This window comes from Pelobates fuscus, chromosome 4, assembly GCF_036172605.1.
Source record: "Pelobates fuscus isolate aPelFus1 chromosome 4, aPelFus1.pri, whole genome shotgun sequence".
NCBI lineage: Eukaryota > Metazoa > Chordata > Amphibia > Anura > Pelobatidae > Pelobates > Pelobates fuscus.
This window is the reverse complement of record NC_086320.1, coordinates 22174997-22188754: the sequence shown is the minus strand read 5'-3', so window position 1 is coordinate 22188754 and position 13758 is coordinate 22174997. Positions and strand designations below refer to the sequence as shown.

The 13758-nt window shown below is 42.3% G+C and overlaps 1 protein-coding gene and 1 long non-coding RNA gene across 4 annotated transcripts in view; both read right to left on the bottom strand.

Moving 5' to 3' along the window:
• Window positions 1-430: 430 nt before the first annotated feature.
• LOC134608304 (uncharacterized) lies at window positions 431-1950 on the bottom strand. Its single transcript, XR_010090733.1, has 2 exons — window positions 1701-1950; window positions 431-1662 (listed from the first exon to the last, which is right to left on the bottom strand). It is a non-coding gene; the product is annotated as an uncharacterized LOC134608304 (long non-coding RNA).
• A 277-nt stretch (window positions 1951-2227) lies between these two features.
• PTP4A3 (protein tyrosine phosphatase 4A3) overlaps window positions 2228-13758 on the bottom strand; it is a 98650-nt gene continuing 87119 nt past the window's right edge. For all 3 annotated transcript variants that reach the window (XM_063451009.1, XM_063451008.1, XM_063451010.1), the window contains exons 4-6: window positions 5900-6030; window positions 4730-4804; window positions 2228-3940 (exon numbers count right to left, since the gene is read on the bottom strand). In XM_063451009.1, coding sequence (XP_063307079.1) covers window positions 3823-3940; window positions 4730-4804; window positions 5900-6030 — 324 coding nt within the window. In that variant the 3' untranslated portion in view covers window positions 2228-3822. The remainder of the gene's footprint in view (window positions 3941-4729; window positions 4805-5899; window positions 6031-13758) is intronic.

Here is a 13758-nt window from a genome sequence, read left to right as displayed (position 1 = left end):
TAAAATAAAATTCTCAACTCTCTCAATTTTTAGAAGACACAATTTAGCTTTTTTGGATGATAGATATACATTCTTTAACAGGAGATGAAGTGTCCTCCCTGAGACTGTGGCAACCAGGACGAGGTGACATTTGCTATTTAGCGGATCCTATTTAATGTACACCTCAATATTCCTCATTTTTTGTGTCACAAGTTGGCAACTAGTTGCCACGTTTGGAGAGTAGAAAATTAAAACAAAAAAAACGGTTCTTAATCCTTTACTGCAAGCATCCAAGTATTTTGCGTAGCAGTAAATCTTCTATTACACTCATACTATGTCTGTCGGACGTATAACCAACTAAATGCCAACCATAGAAATGTTAAACAGGGAAATATTTTAAATGAGCGGCAAAAAAAAATAAATTAAAAAAAATAAAGACTGCCACAAACAGTAGGTTTTCTGGAACTCAGGTGTCACAACTCAAATTTTATTCCACATAAATGTCATTTTATTAAAAGGGGAAATACAAATATGGCTCCCAAAAGGCACGCTCTGGAAACATTTCCCTCCAGAAAATTGAAAAATACCAGTTCACTGGGATAGTGTACACACGGTTACAATTTAAAAGTAATTAAAGGAGACATCGGTGTAACACAACATCAAAGAATTACATTGTAAAGATAAATGTCACATATACATTTTAGCAATATGCACAATGAAATGTTAGCCTCTTTAAGAACCTGTCACAAGTGACCTTTAAAAGGCTCACTTTCACTTTGATTCAACAGGCATGTTAGACAAATAGAATGGAGGAGACTTGATCGATTTATTAGTTTCTCAACAGTCCTGAAGACTTCAAAGAAAAAAAAAAAAAAGGTTCATGAAATCTGCTGCTATGGCAACAAGGAACGGACAATGCTGCCCTCTTGTGGTATCCAATGTCTACAGGTTAAATTTTACACTGAGAAAAAATATATCAGGAACACAACTGGACACCGTTAAGTGTCCTCCTGTGTTGGTTTAGGGTGTTTATAGTTACGGAGATGTTCCTGAAGTCATGTTCGGTTACAAAACGTGCGTTTTCTTAAACTAGGCATCACTGCAACTTTAAGAACACCTTTGTTTTGTAAAATCTCTCATCTTGAAGTGTGTTCCATAGGGCTTTAAAAATATTACACCGAATTAAGAGACATCTATGTTTTACTGTAAAGTTTGTGTAAAAAAATGGGCCACATTGTAAAACGACACACACCTAATATAAATGTTGAAGAAAACTCATTTTAACTTTACAAAATGTAAATTGAATTGCTCTACAAATGAAAGGACACAAGTATCAGTATTTTACATTTGTGAATAGCTATTTTAATGCATTAAAACTGTCCTATATTCATCTAGATTATATTTTGTTCATAGCTCTGCAGGCTGAGGGCAGGTAAGTGGCCCTCCGCAGAGAGAAAGAGGTAGATTGAATCTGTTCGGCAGGGCTATGCAATAAATACTTTCTCTAAATGTTATTGCAATTCTTGAACTACAACTCCCACAATGCTGTAGGTGAACATTGATTAAGTGATGAGGTGTGCTGTAGCAGTCCTGGTGTATAGACAGACATGGAATAAAGTTATTGCAAATTTATAACTAAAGAACAATCCTTAATCTATGGGGTGGATTAGGAAATAAACTCTCCTCTTCCCCCGCCCCCCCCCCCCCCCAAAAAAAAAAACCCCAGGTTTTTCTATGGATTTCTCATTGAGTTGAGATCGTCAGTCAATGAGTACCTTTTAGAGAATGATCAGGAAATTGCAGACAACTTTGTGGAAAGCCAGGCGGGTGTTAGTTATAGACACAATTTGAGCCCACGTGTGGTCAGTTGGATTCATCACCATTTTGGGAAAAATGTTTAGAAATTACTAATCTGCTGTACAAGACCAAAACACAATCTTATCCCTTTTTCTTAAGAAATTATATATATTTTTTAAAACAAGCAAAAACAAAAACACCCTTGTGGACTTTGCAAAAAATGTTGTACATGTGCCACTGTGAGTCTTAGAAAGGACATGCAAATGCATCTTACATGTCCTTTCATCCAGGAATATAAGGGGATAAATCTGAAGTAGTGAGAGGTTTGTACCTGCCTACTGAACCCATGCTTCTTCATTCAAATCAAGAGTCATTACAAGGCCTGCAGCTGAATTCAGGGTAGGAAAAAAAAAAAAAAAAAAAAAAGGAATGGAAATAAAAAAAAAAAAAATTAAATACCAATTTATAGTAATCCAGAGATCAATTTCTTTTACACGTACAGGGAAAACAGGAAGCATTTCAAGTGCAATTCAAGATTATTATTTTTTTTGTTTGTTTTTTTAACCTGTTTCTGATAGATCCCAGCTTTAACATTTTTCTGATACTGTAACATACTGTGTGTATTCATGAAGTACAATGCCGAAATCCAACAATAAATATTGAGTTGGGTTTATGCATGTTTAGGACACAAACCATTTAATACACATAGCAGGTTCTACCTGCAGCTCAGTCCAGCACTGAAACAGTTAAACCAGGAATACCAAAACAGCGGAATGAAAACTCCCATTGTGCTTAGCCATCCAAGGGCTAACACCTTGCAAACTGCTCTATTAAGAACTTTATGTTAGTGCGCATGTTTTTAGGCTTTAACAACTTCTTAATTCCCATTGACCATTTCAATGCTAGATTGAGGGAACTATGGGGCAACAGAAAAATAATAATCAAGTGCACCTGTTCAAATCCAGCAAAGCTACAGATGAGGTGCCGATATTATCCACAAAGGCACAAGATGATATGCAGTGTAATCATAAATGATTGAGCTAAAAAATCCAGAAAGACAAAATCCTCTGTCATTGGGTGGAGTGGGTTTGGGGGGTGAGAATATGAGAAATCTAGCCCACAAGTTAGCCATCACTATTTTATACTGGGTCATCTAAAAAGGTAAGGGGCACATCTAGGGACAGCTTCATTACACAGAGTACTATTTGGCCGACCTCTCACAGGACTTGGTATAAAAAAGAAGAAAAATAAATAAATAACAAAACCGCTTGGTGATAACTATAGCAAGTCAGATTGAACGAAACGGCAGTTTCCAAGGCAACGATAACCCCGCATCTTGTAGTCAAGGACACCCTTTTCATTGACCAATTAAGGACTGAATTTCTCAAACGAATCCCACAATTCACAGCTATCTATCACGTCTGGCCTTACCTGCACAGGGTCCAATACATCGAGCTGTACAGTGAGCAAGCGTAAAAACCACACCACACACAAGCTACAACGTCTCCAACGGTGATTCCAAAGTAAAACGCTAATTAAAATAATATTACTAGACTCATTACAGGACTGTTACAGATAACTTCCCTGAAAACCACACACATTTTTATTTATTTATTTTTATAGATAATCATTTTATTCACAAGGCCTGGCTCAACTGCAAACAGTAAAAAAAAAAAAAAAACTAACAAAAAAAAAAACAAAATGTAAAATTTCCCTCCCCCCCATGAGAGAAAAAAAAAAATACCGTAATAAATGTTTTAGGGTTAGATTTGATGATCCCACTGACCGAGATCAAAACTGTGCACAGTACAAATCACACGTGAATATATATAGTCTCTTTGCAAAACCTGGCTGATGTAACAAAAACATTCTCGAATAGACAATACAATCTTTTCATTTATATTTTTTGCAGTATTGGTGCAAAGGAGCCTTCATGTGAAAAACATCATTAAGTCATTGATTTTGAAACAGTCCACTGACGTCATTGTAAAACCCTGTTTTGAGGAGTGTCTCGTGTCCAAGTGCTTTGGCAAATCGTCACGACCGTTACATAATGCAGCATTTGTTCTTATGATTGTGGGGGTCCTTAAATCTTAGTCTCTGCTTTGGCCTGTATTTTTCCAAGTACGTCAGTTGCTTGCTGTTGATTGCACCTCTGCGTTTCCTGGAAAAGGAGCGAGAATTGAGTTAATACATTCTGAAGAACTGAGAAATGAAGTAACTTTTTTAAGGGGAACTAGAAAAAAATTCTAGTTGTGGCTAAAATTTGCATTTATGTCCTCAATTCTTAAGAACTTTTGGTTTAAGCAAATGAAAAAACAAAACAAAACAAAAAAAACAACACAAAACTCTTTCTTGAATGGAGAAACAATAACTTAGAATTTTCATATAATCTTGGACAATTTTATAAATACACCGTATTATCTGAAAGATTACAAATGCAAATGTCAAGCCGCTTTCCTGTAATCCGGTTTAAGCAACCTTTGGATGCTATATATCAATACGTAGTCTAGTTTCTCCTGAGTGCTGATCATTGGGATCCATCAATCCAGTGATCGCTAAACTTGGCATCCAAGAAATGACCTACGATCATACCAAGCATCATGGGAAATGCGGTTTGGAAATATAGGGTGTGCTAAGGTCGCCTATCGCTGCCCTAAAGATAGTGGTTAAAGAAGGAGTTATTAAAGTTAAATGTAGGTGAAAAAGGAGGCGTGTCATTGGAATTCGTGATAATAAAACGGTGGTTGCGGTGGGAATTATTAGGATTTTTTGTCCTATTGAGTTATCTAATGTTTTGTTCATGGGTACCAACCACAACCAGTATACTTCGTTTAAAATCCTTCTGACTACATGGCTTCACCTTTACAGAAGCTGCTTTCCTCCTCTACAGTGATTTAATTTATATAAAGGCCAAACAGAATGCGCAGCCTGCACGCAACCTGATACTTACTGTCTGATGAATTGAATGGCGTCCTCGTACTTCATTCCACTCTCAATGAGAGCAAGCGCTACCAGGACGGGAGCCCTACACAAACACAAAATGACCAATTAGCACAAAAAAAACCCCACACCTATTAAATTGCACAATTTAAAGTATGCACAGCGAGAGAGAAAGGGGCAGTAGTGGCACGGCAAGAGAGAAGGTGGCAGAAGGGGCGCAGCGAGAGAGCGAGCGAGGCGGATGGGGCGCAGCGAGAGAGAGAGCGAGGCAGATGGGGCGCAGCGAGCGAGCGAGGCAGATGGGGCACAGCGAGAGAGCGAGCGAGCGAGGCAGATGGGGCACAGCGAGAGAGCGAGCGAGCGAGGCAGATGGGGCACAGCGAGAGAGCGAGCGAGGCAGATGGGGCACAGCGAGAGAGCGAGCGAGGCAGATGGGGCACAGCGAGCGAGCGAGCGAGGCAGATGGGGCACAGCGAGCGAGCGAGCGAGGCAGATGGGGCACAGCGAGCGAGCGAGGCAGATGGGGCACAGCGAGCGAGCGAGCGAGGCAGATGGGGCACAGCGAGCGAGCGAGCGAGGCAGATGGGGCACAGCGAGCGAGCGAGGCAGATGGGGCACAGCGAGCGAGCGAGGCAGATGGGGCACAGCGAGCGAGCGAGGCAGATGGGGCACAGCGAGCGAGCGAGGCAGATGGGGCACAGCGAGCGAGCGAGGCAGATGGGGCACAGCGAGCGAGCGAGGCAGATGGGGCACAGCGAGCGAGCGAGGCAGATGGGGCACAGCGAGCGAGCGAGGCAGATGGGGCACAGCGAGCGAGCGAGGCAGATGGGGCACAGCGAGCGAGCGAGGCAGATGGGGCACAGCGAGCGAGCGAGGCAGATGGGGCACAGCGAGCGAGCGAGGCAGATGGGCACAGCGAGCGAGAGAGCGCGAGGCAGATGGGGCACAGCGAGAGAGAGAGCGTGAGGCAGATGGGGCACAGTGAGAGAGAGAGCGCGAGGCAGATGGGGCACAGTGAGAGAGAGAGCGCGAGGCAGATGGGGCACAGCGAGAGAGAGAGCGAGGCAGATGGGGCACAGCGAGAGAGAGGGAGGGGACAAGAAAACATATCACCTCTCAGTACAAACCATTACAGAGTTCTGTGAACGCATTCAGGACAGCAATACTAGCGCCCACATACCTCCCCAATCCAGCCACGCAGTGAACAGCTACACAGCAGCCAGGGTCTTCACAGAACTTCGCTTTCAGCAAATTTAGCCAGTCTTCCACAATTTTGTTGGGAGGTGGTGCTCCGTCGTCAAATGGCCAGTCCTTAAACAAGGATAAAACACGAACGAAAATTTTAAAACATTATTTCAATTACAAAGCAAAAAGCACATCTGACAATACGTGAAATACATATCACCAAGCTGCACAGATTACTGACTGTTCCTTTAAAAATAATATTACATTATTACAACAGCTGTTTTAAAGAACGTGATTTACAAACCTGCTCTATTTTTTTTTTTAACATAACAAAAACAAAAAACTAAACTATCTGTAACAAGTGAAATCGGATTCAATTTCAAACACTTGTACGCAGCATTACTCCTATGTGACAGGTAAAATAAGAGGGTTTGTTCCCTACTCAATGAGTAGTGTTGCGCTGATGATAATGTTGTGAATTATAGGAAAAATATTTTGTATATATTATATATTTTGGCAACAAAAAAAAAATGTCCAACTGTGTTGTCAATGTATCAGACGTCACTAGCTGCAAACCCTCCGCAATGTAAGTCAGCCTGTCTGATTTTGCAGACTTTTCAGCACTAGAAGAAGTCCAGAAGATGGACATGGGATGTAATATGCTGCTAGGTGGCTTGCCCTTCCATGATGGGGCTTATGTTCACTGTACATCCAAATATAATGGAGCAAGTCTAGATATAAGGGTGCAATAAGATAACTAATGGTTGTTAAAGAGCAGGAGGCTTCATGGATGCCAGCATGATCGTGCCAAGTCCTCTAATCGCCCATTGCTTTCCACACACACACACTTTTTTTTTTCTCTCTTCTCAATGCAAATATCTCCCTCTGAGTATCTTTCACCCATTTATTTGACCCTCACGACCAAATCTGTCAACTCTACTCTCCAAAGTCCTGGATAGGGGTCCCAAAGTCCTGGATAGGGGTCCCAAAGTCCTGGATAGGGGTCCCAAAGTCCTGGATAGGGGTCCCAAAGTCCTGGATAGGGGTCCCAAAGTCCTGGATAGGGGTCCCAAAGTCCTGGATAGATTGCTAACAAGGAACAAGCCGTCACAGTCTATTTGACTGAAATTTTCAGTATACAATTTCAAGCTGCTACGGCGATCTTCCATTAGAAGTGGCTGCTAATATAGATTAGATTAAAGAGATATTTAATAAGAAGTGTTACTATTAAGAGTGTCCCAAGAATCCCAAGCGGAGCTGATCAATGTCAGACAGCTGTGTCTGTATTACGGGCACCATCTTGGACATGTTCAGTCTCTTCTGTGCATGAATGGAGAATTACATTCTGTTTGTGCCGGCTTGACAGTTTTGCCAGATATGCAGGATTTCAAATACATTTTACTAACAAAACCGTAAAAAGCAGCAGGCGTCTGAACCCACTGCCATGGTCATCAGAAGGGACACATTGGGCTATAGGGAGTAGTGGCTGGACTTCTATCCCATAATGTTATTATACAGACTTGGTTACACTATTGCAGGACATTGGTAAGACTAACCAGAAAACGTTATCATGCCTGGGGCAAAATATTCAGAATATACTATTAAAAGTAACACTATAGGGTCAGGAACCCAAACATGTATTTCTGAGCCTATAGTGTTAAAACCACCATCTAGCACCCCTAACTATAGTAAAATATTACAGTTATTCCAGTCTGCTGCTGGCTCTGCCCCTGATCTGTCTCCTTGGCTGACATCAGAATTGTTGATCTGAGCCAATCATAATTGGATTGGCTGAGCTGGTCAATTCTGATGATCTCACCCGAGAAGGCGGGCCAGAGGAGGAGCCCAACACCACCCTGGCCAATCACACTGAGCAGCACTGCCCCAAGAAGCACCTCTAGTAGCCATCTGAGGAGTGGCCACTGGACTCATCAATAGGCTGTAATGTAAACACTGCTGTTTCTCTGGGGAAAAAACAAACAAAAATAAAACAGTGTTTACTGCAAAAAGCCTGAAAGAACTGACTCTACACACCAGAACAAATAACTTAAGCTGTATACTGTACAGTAAGCTGTAGTTGTTCTGGTGACTATAATGTCCCTTTAAATCTTAGGCTCAGTCTAAATTATAGAGCTCTATTAGAATAATTAATACAATGACAGATTTACATAATGTGTTTTTATATTATTTAGTTTTTTTTTACAATCTGCATGTGTTTATCTGCAAGAAAAGCCATTGAAACCCAATTTGATGGTTTTTCAATTAACATTTAATCCACAATCTCTGGAATCTTTGCAAAACATTTCATCACATTTAAAATTTCTTCTTCTTCCTCTTTTTTAATGCATGCGTACTACTTCCTTACAAATAAACTTATATCTCTAAGCCATTATAAAAAATACACCACTGGGACAATGCAGGTAAATTAAATTTGAGAAAAAAAAAAACAAACAAAAAAACATTATGTGGCTTGCTTTTTATGGATTGACAGGTGCAGAATTATCTCCCCCACACCACCGATAGAACTGGAAGGAGAAAAGTAAAATTTTACAGCACCAAAATTATTTGGCGCAGACATTGTACTACATAATGGGAACATCGAAACGCTCAAAAATGTGATTCTGCCTGTTCTATACATAAACAGTGAGTCTTTGTCAAACCTCCCCCAGAAATACTGACCGCTGTAAACCCGCTGCAGAATCAAAAACCATAAAATAAAATGTCCTCTAGCAGACTAAAATACCTAAAGCTAAATTAGAAACTAATTATACAGAGAGTTAATCAGAATGAAATCTGCCATATACATGTTGTTTTAAAAAACCTCATGAAATGATTAAGATTTTATTTTTAGAGCACCAGCTATCTGCAAGGATATATTAAAATCTAAGAAGAAAGAACTTCATACTCCTGGCAAATCAATGCATTGAGTAACATAAATTTACCCAATTTCCATACCGCCCAAGTGTCCCTATTTTGGGCCCAAGTCCCCATTTTAAAATCCCTCTGTCCCGCTTTTCTTTCCTAAAGCATCTTGTTTCTAGGAGATTTATATTGTTGGAGTGTCTGAGTGTATAACAGAGCTCCAGAGCAATAATACTCCCAGTAATGAGTCTGAGTGTATAGCTCCACAGCAATAATACTCCCAGTAATGAGTCTGAGTGTATAACTCCACAGCAATAATACTCCCAGTAATGAGTCTGAGTGTATAGCTCCACATCAATAATACTCCCAGTAATGAGTCTGAGTGTATAACTCCACAGCAATAATACTCCCAGTAATGTGACTAAATGTATAACAGAGCTCCACAGTAATAATACTCCCAGTAATGTGACTAAGTGTATAACATAGCTCCACAGTAATAATACTCCCAGTAATGTGTCTGACTGTATAACAGAGCTCCACAGCAATAATACTCCCAGTAATGTGTATAACAGAGCTCCACAGCAATAATACTCCCAGTAATGTGTCTGAGTGTATAACAGAGCTCCACAGCAATAATACTCCCAGTAATGTGTCTGAGTGTATAACAGAGCTCCACAGCAATAATACTCCCAGTAATGTGTCTGAGGGTATAACAGAGCCCCACAGCAATAATACTCCCAGTAATTTGTCTGAGGGTATAACAGAGCTCCACAGTAATAATACTCCCAGTAATGTGTCTGAGGGTATAACAGAGCTCCACAGTAATAATACTCCCAGTAATGTGTCTGACTGTATAACAGAGCTTCACAGCAATAATACTCCCAGTAATGTGTCTGAGTGTATAACAGAGCTCCACAGCAATAATACTCCCAGTAATGTGTATAACAGAGCTCCACAGTAATAATACTCCCAGTAATGTGTCTGAGTGTATAACAGAGCTCCACAGCAATAATACTCCCAGTAATGTGTCTGAGGGTATAACAGAGCTCCACAGTAATAATACTCCCAGTAATGTGTCTGAGGGTATAACAGAGCTCCACAGCAATAATACTCCCAGTAATGTGTCTGAGTGTATAACAGAGCTCCACAGCAATAATACTCCCAGTAATGCGTCTGAGTGTATAACAGAGCTCCACAGCAATAATACTCCCAGTAATGTGCCTGAGTGTATAACAGAGCTCCACAGTAATAATACTCCCAGTAATGTGTCTGAGTGTATAACAGAGCTCCACAGCAATAATACTCCCAGTAATGTGCCTGAGTGTATAACAGAGCTCCACAGTAATAATACTCCCAGTAATGTGTCTGAGTGTATAACAGAGCTCCACAGCAATAATACTCCCAGTAATGTGCCTGAGTGTATAACAGAGCTCCACAGTAATAATACTCCCAGTAATGTGTCTGAGTGTATAACAGAGCTCCACAGCAATAATACTCCCAGTAATGTGCCTGAGTGTATAACAGAGCTCCACAGTAATAATACTCCCAGTAATGTGTCTGAGTGTATAACAGAGCTCCACAGCAATAATACTCCCAGTAATGTGTCTGAGTGTATAACAGAGCTCCACAGCAATAATACTCCCAGTAATGTGTCTGAGCGTATAACAGAGCTCCACAGCAATAATACTCCCAGTAATGTGTCTGAGTGTATAACAGAGCTCCACAGCAATAATACTCCCAGTAATGTGTCTGAGTGTATAACAGAGCTCCACAGCAATAATACTCCCAGTAATGTGTCTGAGTGTATAACAGAGCTCCACAGCAATAATACTCCCAGTAATGTGTCTGAGTGTATAACAGAGCTCCACAGCAATAATACTCCCAGTAATGTGTCTGAGTGTATAACAGAGCTCCACAGAAATAATACTCCCAGTAATGTGTCTGAGTGTATAACAGAGCTCCACAGTAATAATACTCCCAGTAATGTGTCTGAGTGTATAACAGAGCTCCACAGCAATAATACTCCCAGTAATGTGTCTGAGTGTATAACAGAGCTCCACAGCAATAATACTCCCAGTAATGTGTCTGAGTGTATAACAGAGCTCCACAGCAATAATACTCCCAGTAATGTGTCTGAGTGTATAACAGAGCTCCACAGAAATAATACTCCCAGTAATGTGTCTGAGTGTATAACAGAGCTCCACAGTAATAATACTCCCAGTAATGTGTCTGAGTGTATAACAGAGCTCCACAGCAATAATACTCCCAGTAATGTGTCTGAGTGTATAACAGAGCTCCACAGAAATAATACTCCCAGTAATGTGTCTGAGTGTATAACAGAGCTCCACAGTAATAATACTCCCAGTAATGTGTCTGAGTGTATAACAGAGCTCCACAGTAATAATACTCCCAGTAATGTGTCTGAGTGTATAACAGAGCTCCACAGCAATACTACTCCCAGTAATGTGTCTGAGTGTATAACAGAGCTCCACAGCAATAATACTCCCAGTAATGTGTCTGTGTATAACAGAGCTCCACAGCAATAATACTCCCAGTAATGTGTCTGTGTATAACAGAGCTCCACAGCAATAATACTCCCAGTAATGTGTTTTTAAACTACAATAAATGTGTTTAAAAATCAGTCTTTGGAAATAAGAGACAGTGTTCTTGTTCTACATCACAGTTTAATGGCATAAATTGATATTTGTAAGTCACCTAAAATTTCTCAGTGGGTCACACCACATAAAATTTTATTTCCCCCCATTCGAAATGTTTGGAGGTTGCGTCCCCTCTATTAACAGAATTAAAAGATACTTTGGGTATACAGAAATTTACATGGAATAGTGAAACCGTTCTAGACTTCCAAGTAGGGAAAATGTATCTCATATTAATGCTTTAATTTACTGCCCATATAGATAGGGCATATACAGAGTAAGTAGACTGATCCCACGAGCTGGCAGAATCAGAGTTCCTGGAAAGCTGAATTAGACCATATAATGCACACTCACATTTACCATACCCTGTCAGTGCTTTCCCCTGTCATAAAAAGAGTTAAGCATATCCCACACAGACAGTGGCGTACTAAGGGGGGGGCGGGGGGGGCGGTCCGCCCCGGGTGCCATCAGGCAGGGGGGTGCCACCAGGGCTGGCCAGGCTTGCTATTCTGTGAGCTGTGTGGCTGCACCGAGTGCCATAGCAGCAGGGTGCCGGGCAGCCGACACAGCTCACACGCAGGGGCTGGAAGCAGGAGCTGGAGATCTGGCTGCACTGCGAGTTGGGGGCGGAGCTAAAACGGCCGTGGGGGCGGAGCCAAGCCGGATGCGGGGGCGGAGCTACATTCAGCCTCTTTCTGCTGCACACAGAGGGGAAGCAGGAAGGAGTCCCTGCTTCCCCAACTACAGCACAGGAGCCAGAGGGACTGAATCCACTCCTCCTCCAGCCAAAGCTTACAGTAAGTGAGAGAGTGTGTGCTGTGTGTAACTGTGATTGTGACTGTCTTTGACTGTGTGTGTGATTGCCTGTGTGTGTGTGACTGTCTGCCTGTGATTGTCTGTGTGACTGTGTGTGTGACTGTCTTTGACTGTGTGTGTGCTGTGTGTGACTGTCTGTGACTCTGTGTGTGACTGTCTGCCTGTGATTGTCTGTGTGACTGTGTGACTGTGTGTGTGACTGTCTTTGACTGTGTGTGTGGCTGTCTGTGACTGTGTGTGTGGCTGTCTGTGACTGTGTGAGTGACTGTCTGTGACTGTGTGAGTGACTGTCTGCCTGTGATTGTCTGTGTGACTGTGTGACTGTGTGTGTGACTGTCTTTGACTGTGTGTGTGCTGTGTGTGACTGTCTGTGACTGTGTGTGTGACTGTCTGCCTGTGATTGTCTGTGTGACTGTGTGTGTGACTGTCTTTGACTGTGTGTGTGGCTGTCTGTGACTGTGTGAGTGACTGTCTGTGACTGTGTGAGTGACTGTCTGTGACTGTGTGAGTGACTGTCTGCCTGTGATTGTCTGAGTGACTCTGCGTGTGTGTGTGTGTGAGACTGTCTGTGACTGTGTGTGTATCTGTGACTGTCTGCCTATGATTGTGTTTGTGTATATCCATGATTATGTGTGTGATTGTGTGTATCTCTGTGTATGTGTTTAGTAGATAGCTCCCTTATTTGGTGACTGTCTGTGACTGTGTGTGCGACTGTCTGCCTGTGTGTGTGTTTGTGTAAGAGACCGTCTGCCTGTGATGGTGTGTGTGTATGTGACTGTCTGTGACTGTGTGTGTATGTGTGATTGTCTGCCTGTGTGTGTGTGTGTGTGTGAGAGACCGTCTGCCTGTGATTGTGTGTGTGTGACTGTCTGTGACTGTGTCTGTATGTACGTGTGATTGTCTGCCTGTGTGTGTGTGTGTGACCGTCTGCCTGTGATGGTGTGTGTGTGTGACCGTCTGCCTGTGATGGTGTGTGTGTGACTGTCTGCCTGTGATGGTGTGTGTGTGTGACTGTCTGCCTGTGATGGTGTGTGACTGTCTGTGACTGTGTGTATGTGTGACTGTCTGCCTGGGATTGTGTGTGTGTATGTGTGACTACCTGTGATTGCGTGCGTGTGTGTGACTGTCTGCCTGTGACTGTGTGTTTGACTGTCTGCCTGTGACTGTGTGTTTGACTGTCTGCCTGTGACTGTGTGTGAGTGACTGTGTGTGGGACTGTGTGCATCTGACTGTGTGCATCTGACTGTGTCTAACGGTCTTCGCCCTGCAGTGAGACGGCAGCCGGGATATGGTGTCATCGCGGCTTTGGCGTCATTACAGGGCGATCCCAGCAGCAACCACTGACCACCAGGGACTGAGGATCCACTCCAGCCCTTCTAGAGCAAGGTAGGGAGGCTGGGTGGACCTCTTATTTATTAAATGTGTGTATGTATATAATGTTTGTGTGTGTATGTGATTGTGTGTCTGTGATTGTATGTGTGTGGGTCTGTGATTGTGTTTGTGTATATCTGTGATTGTGTGT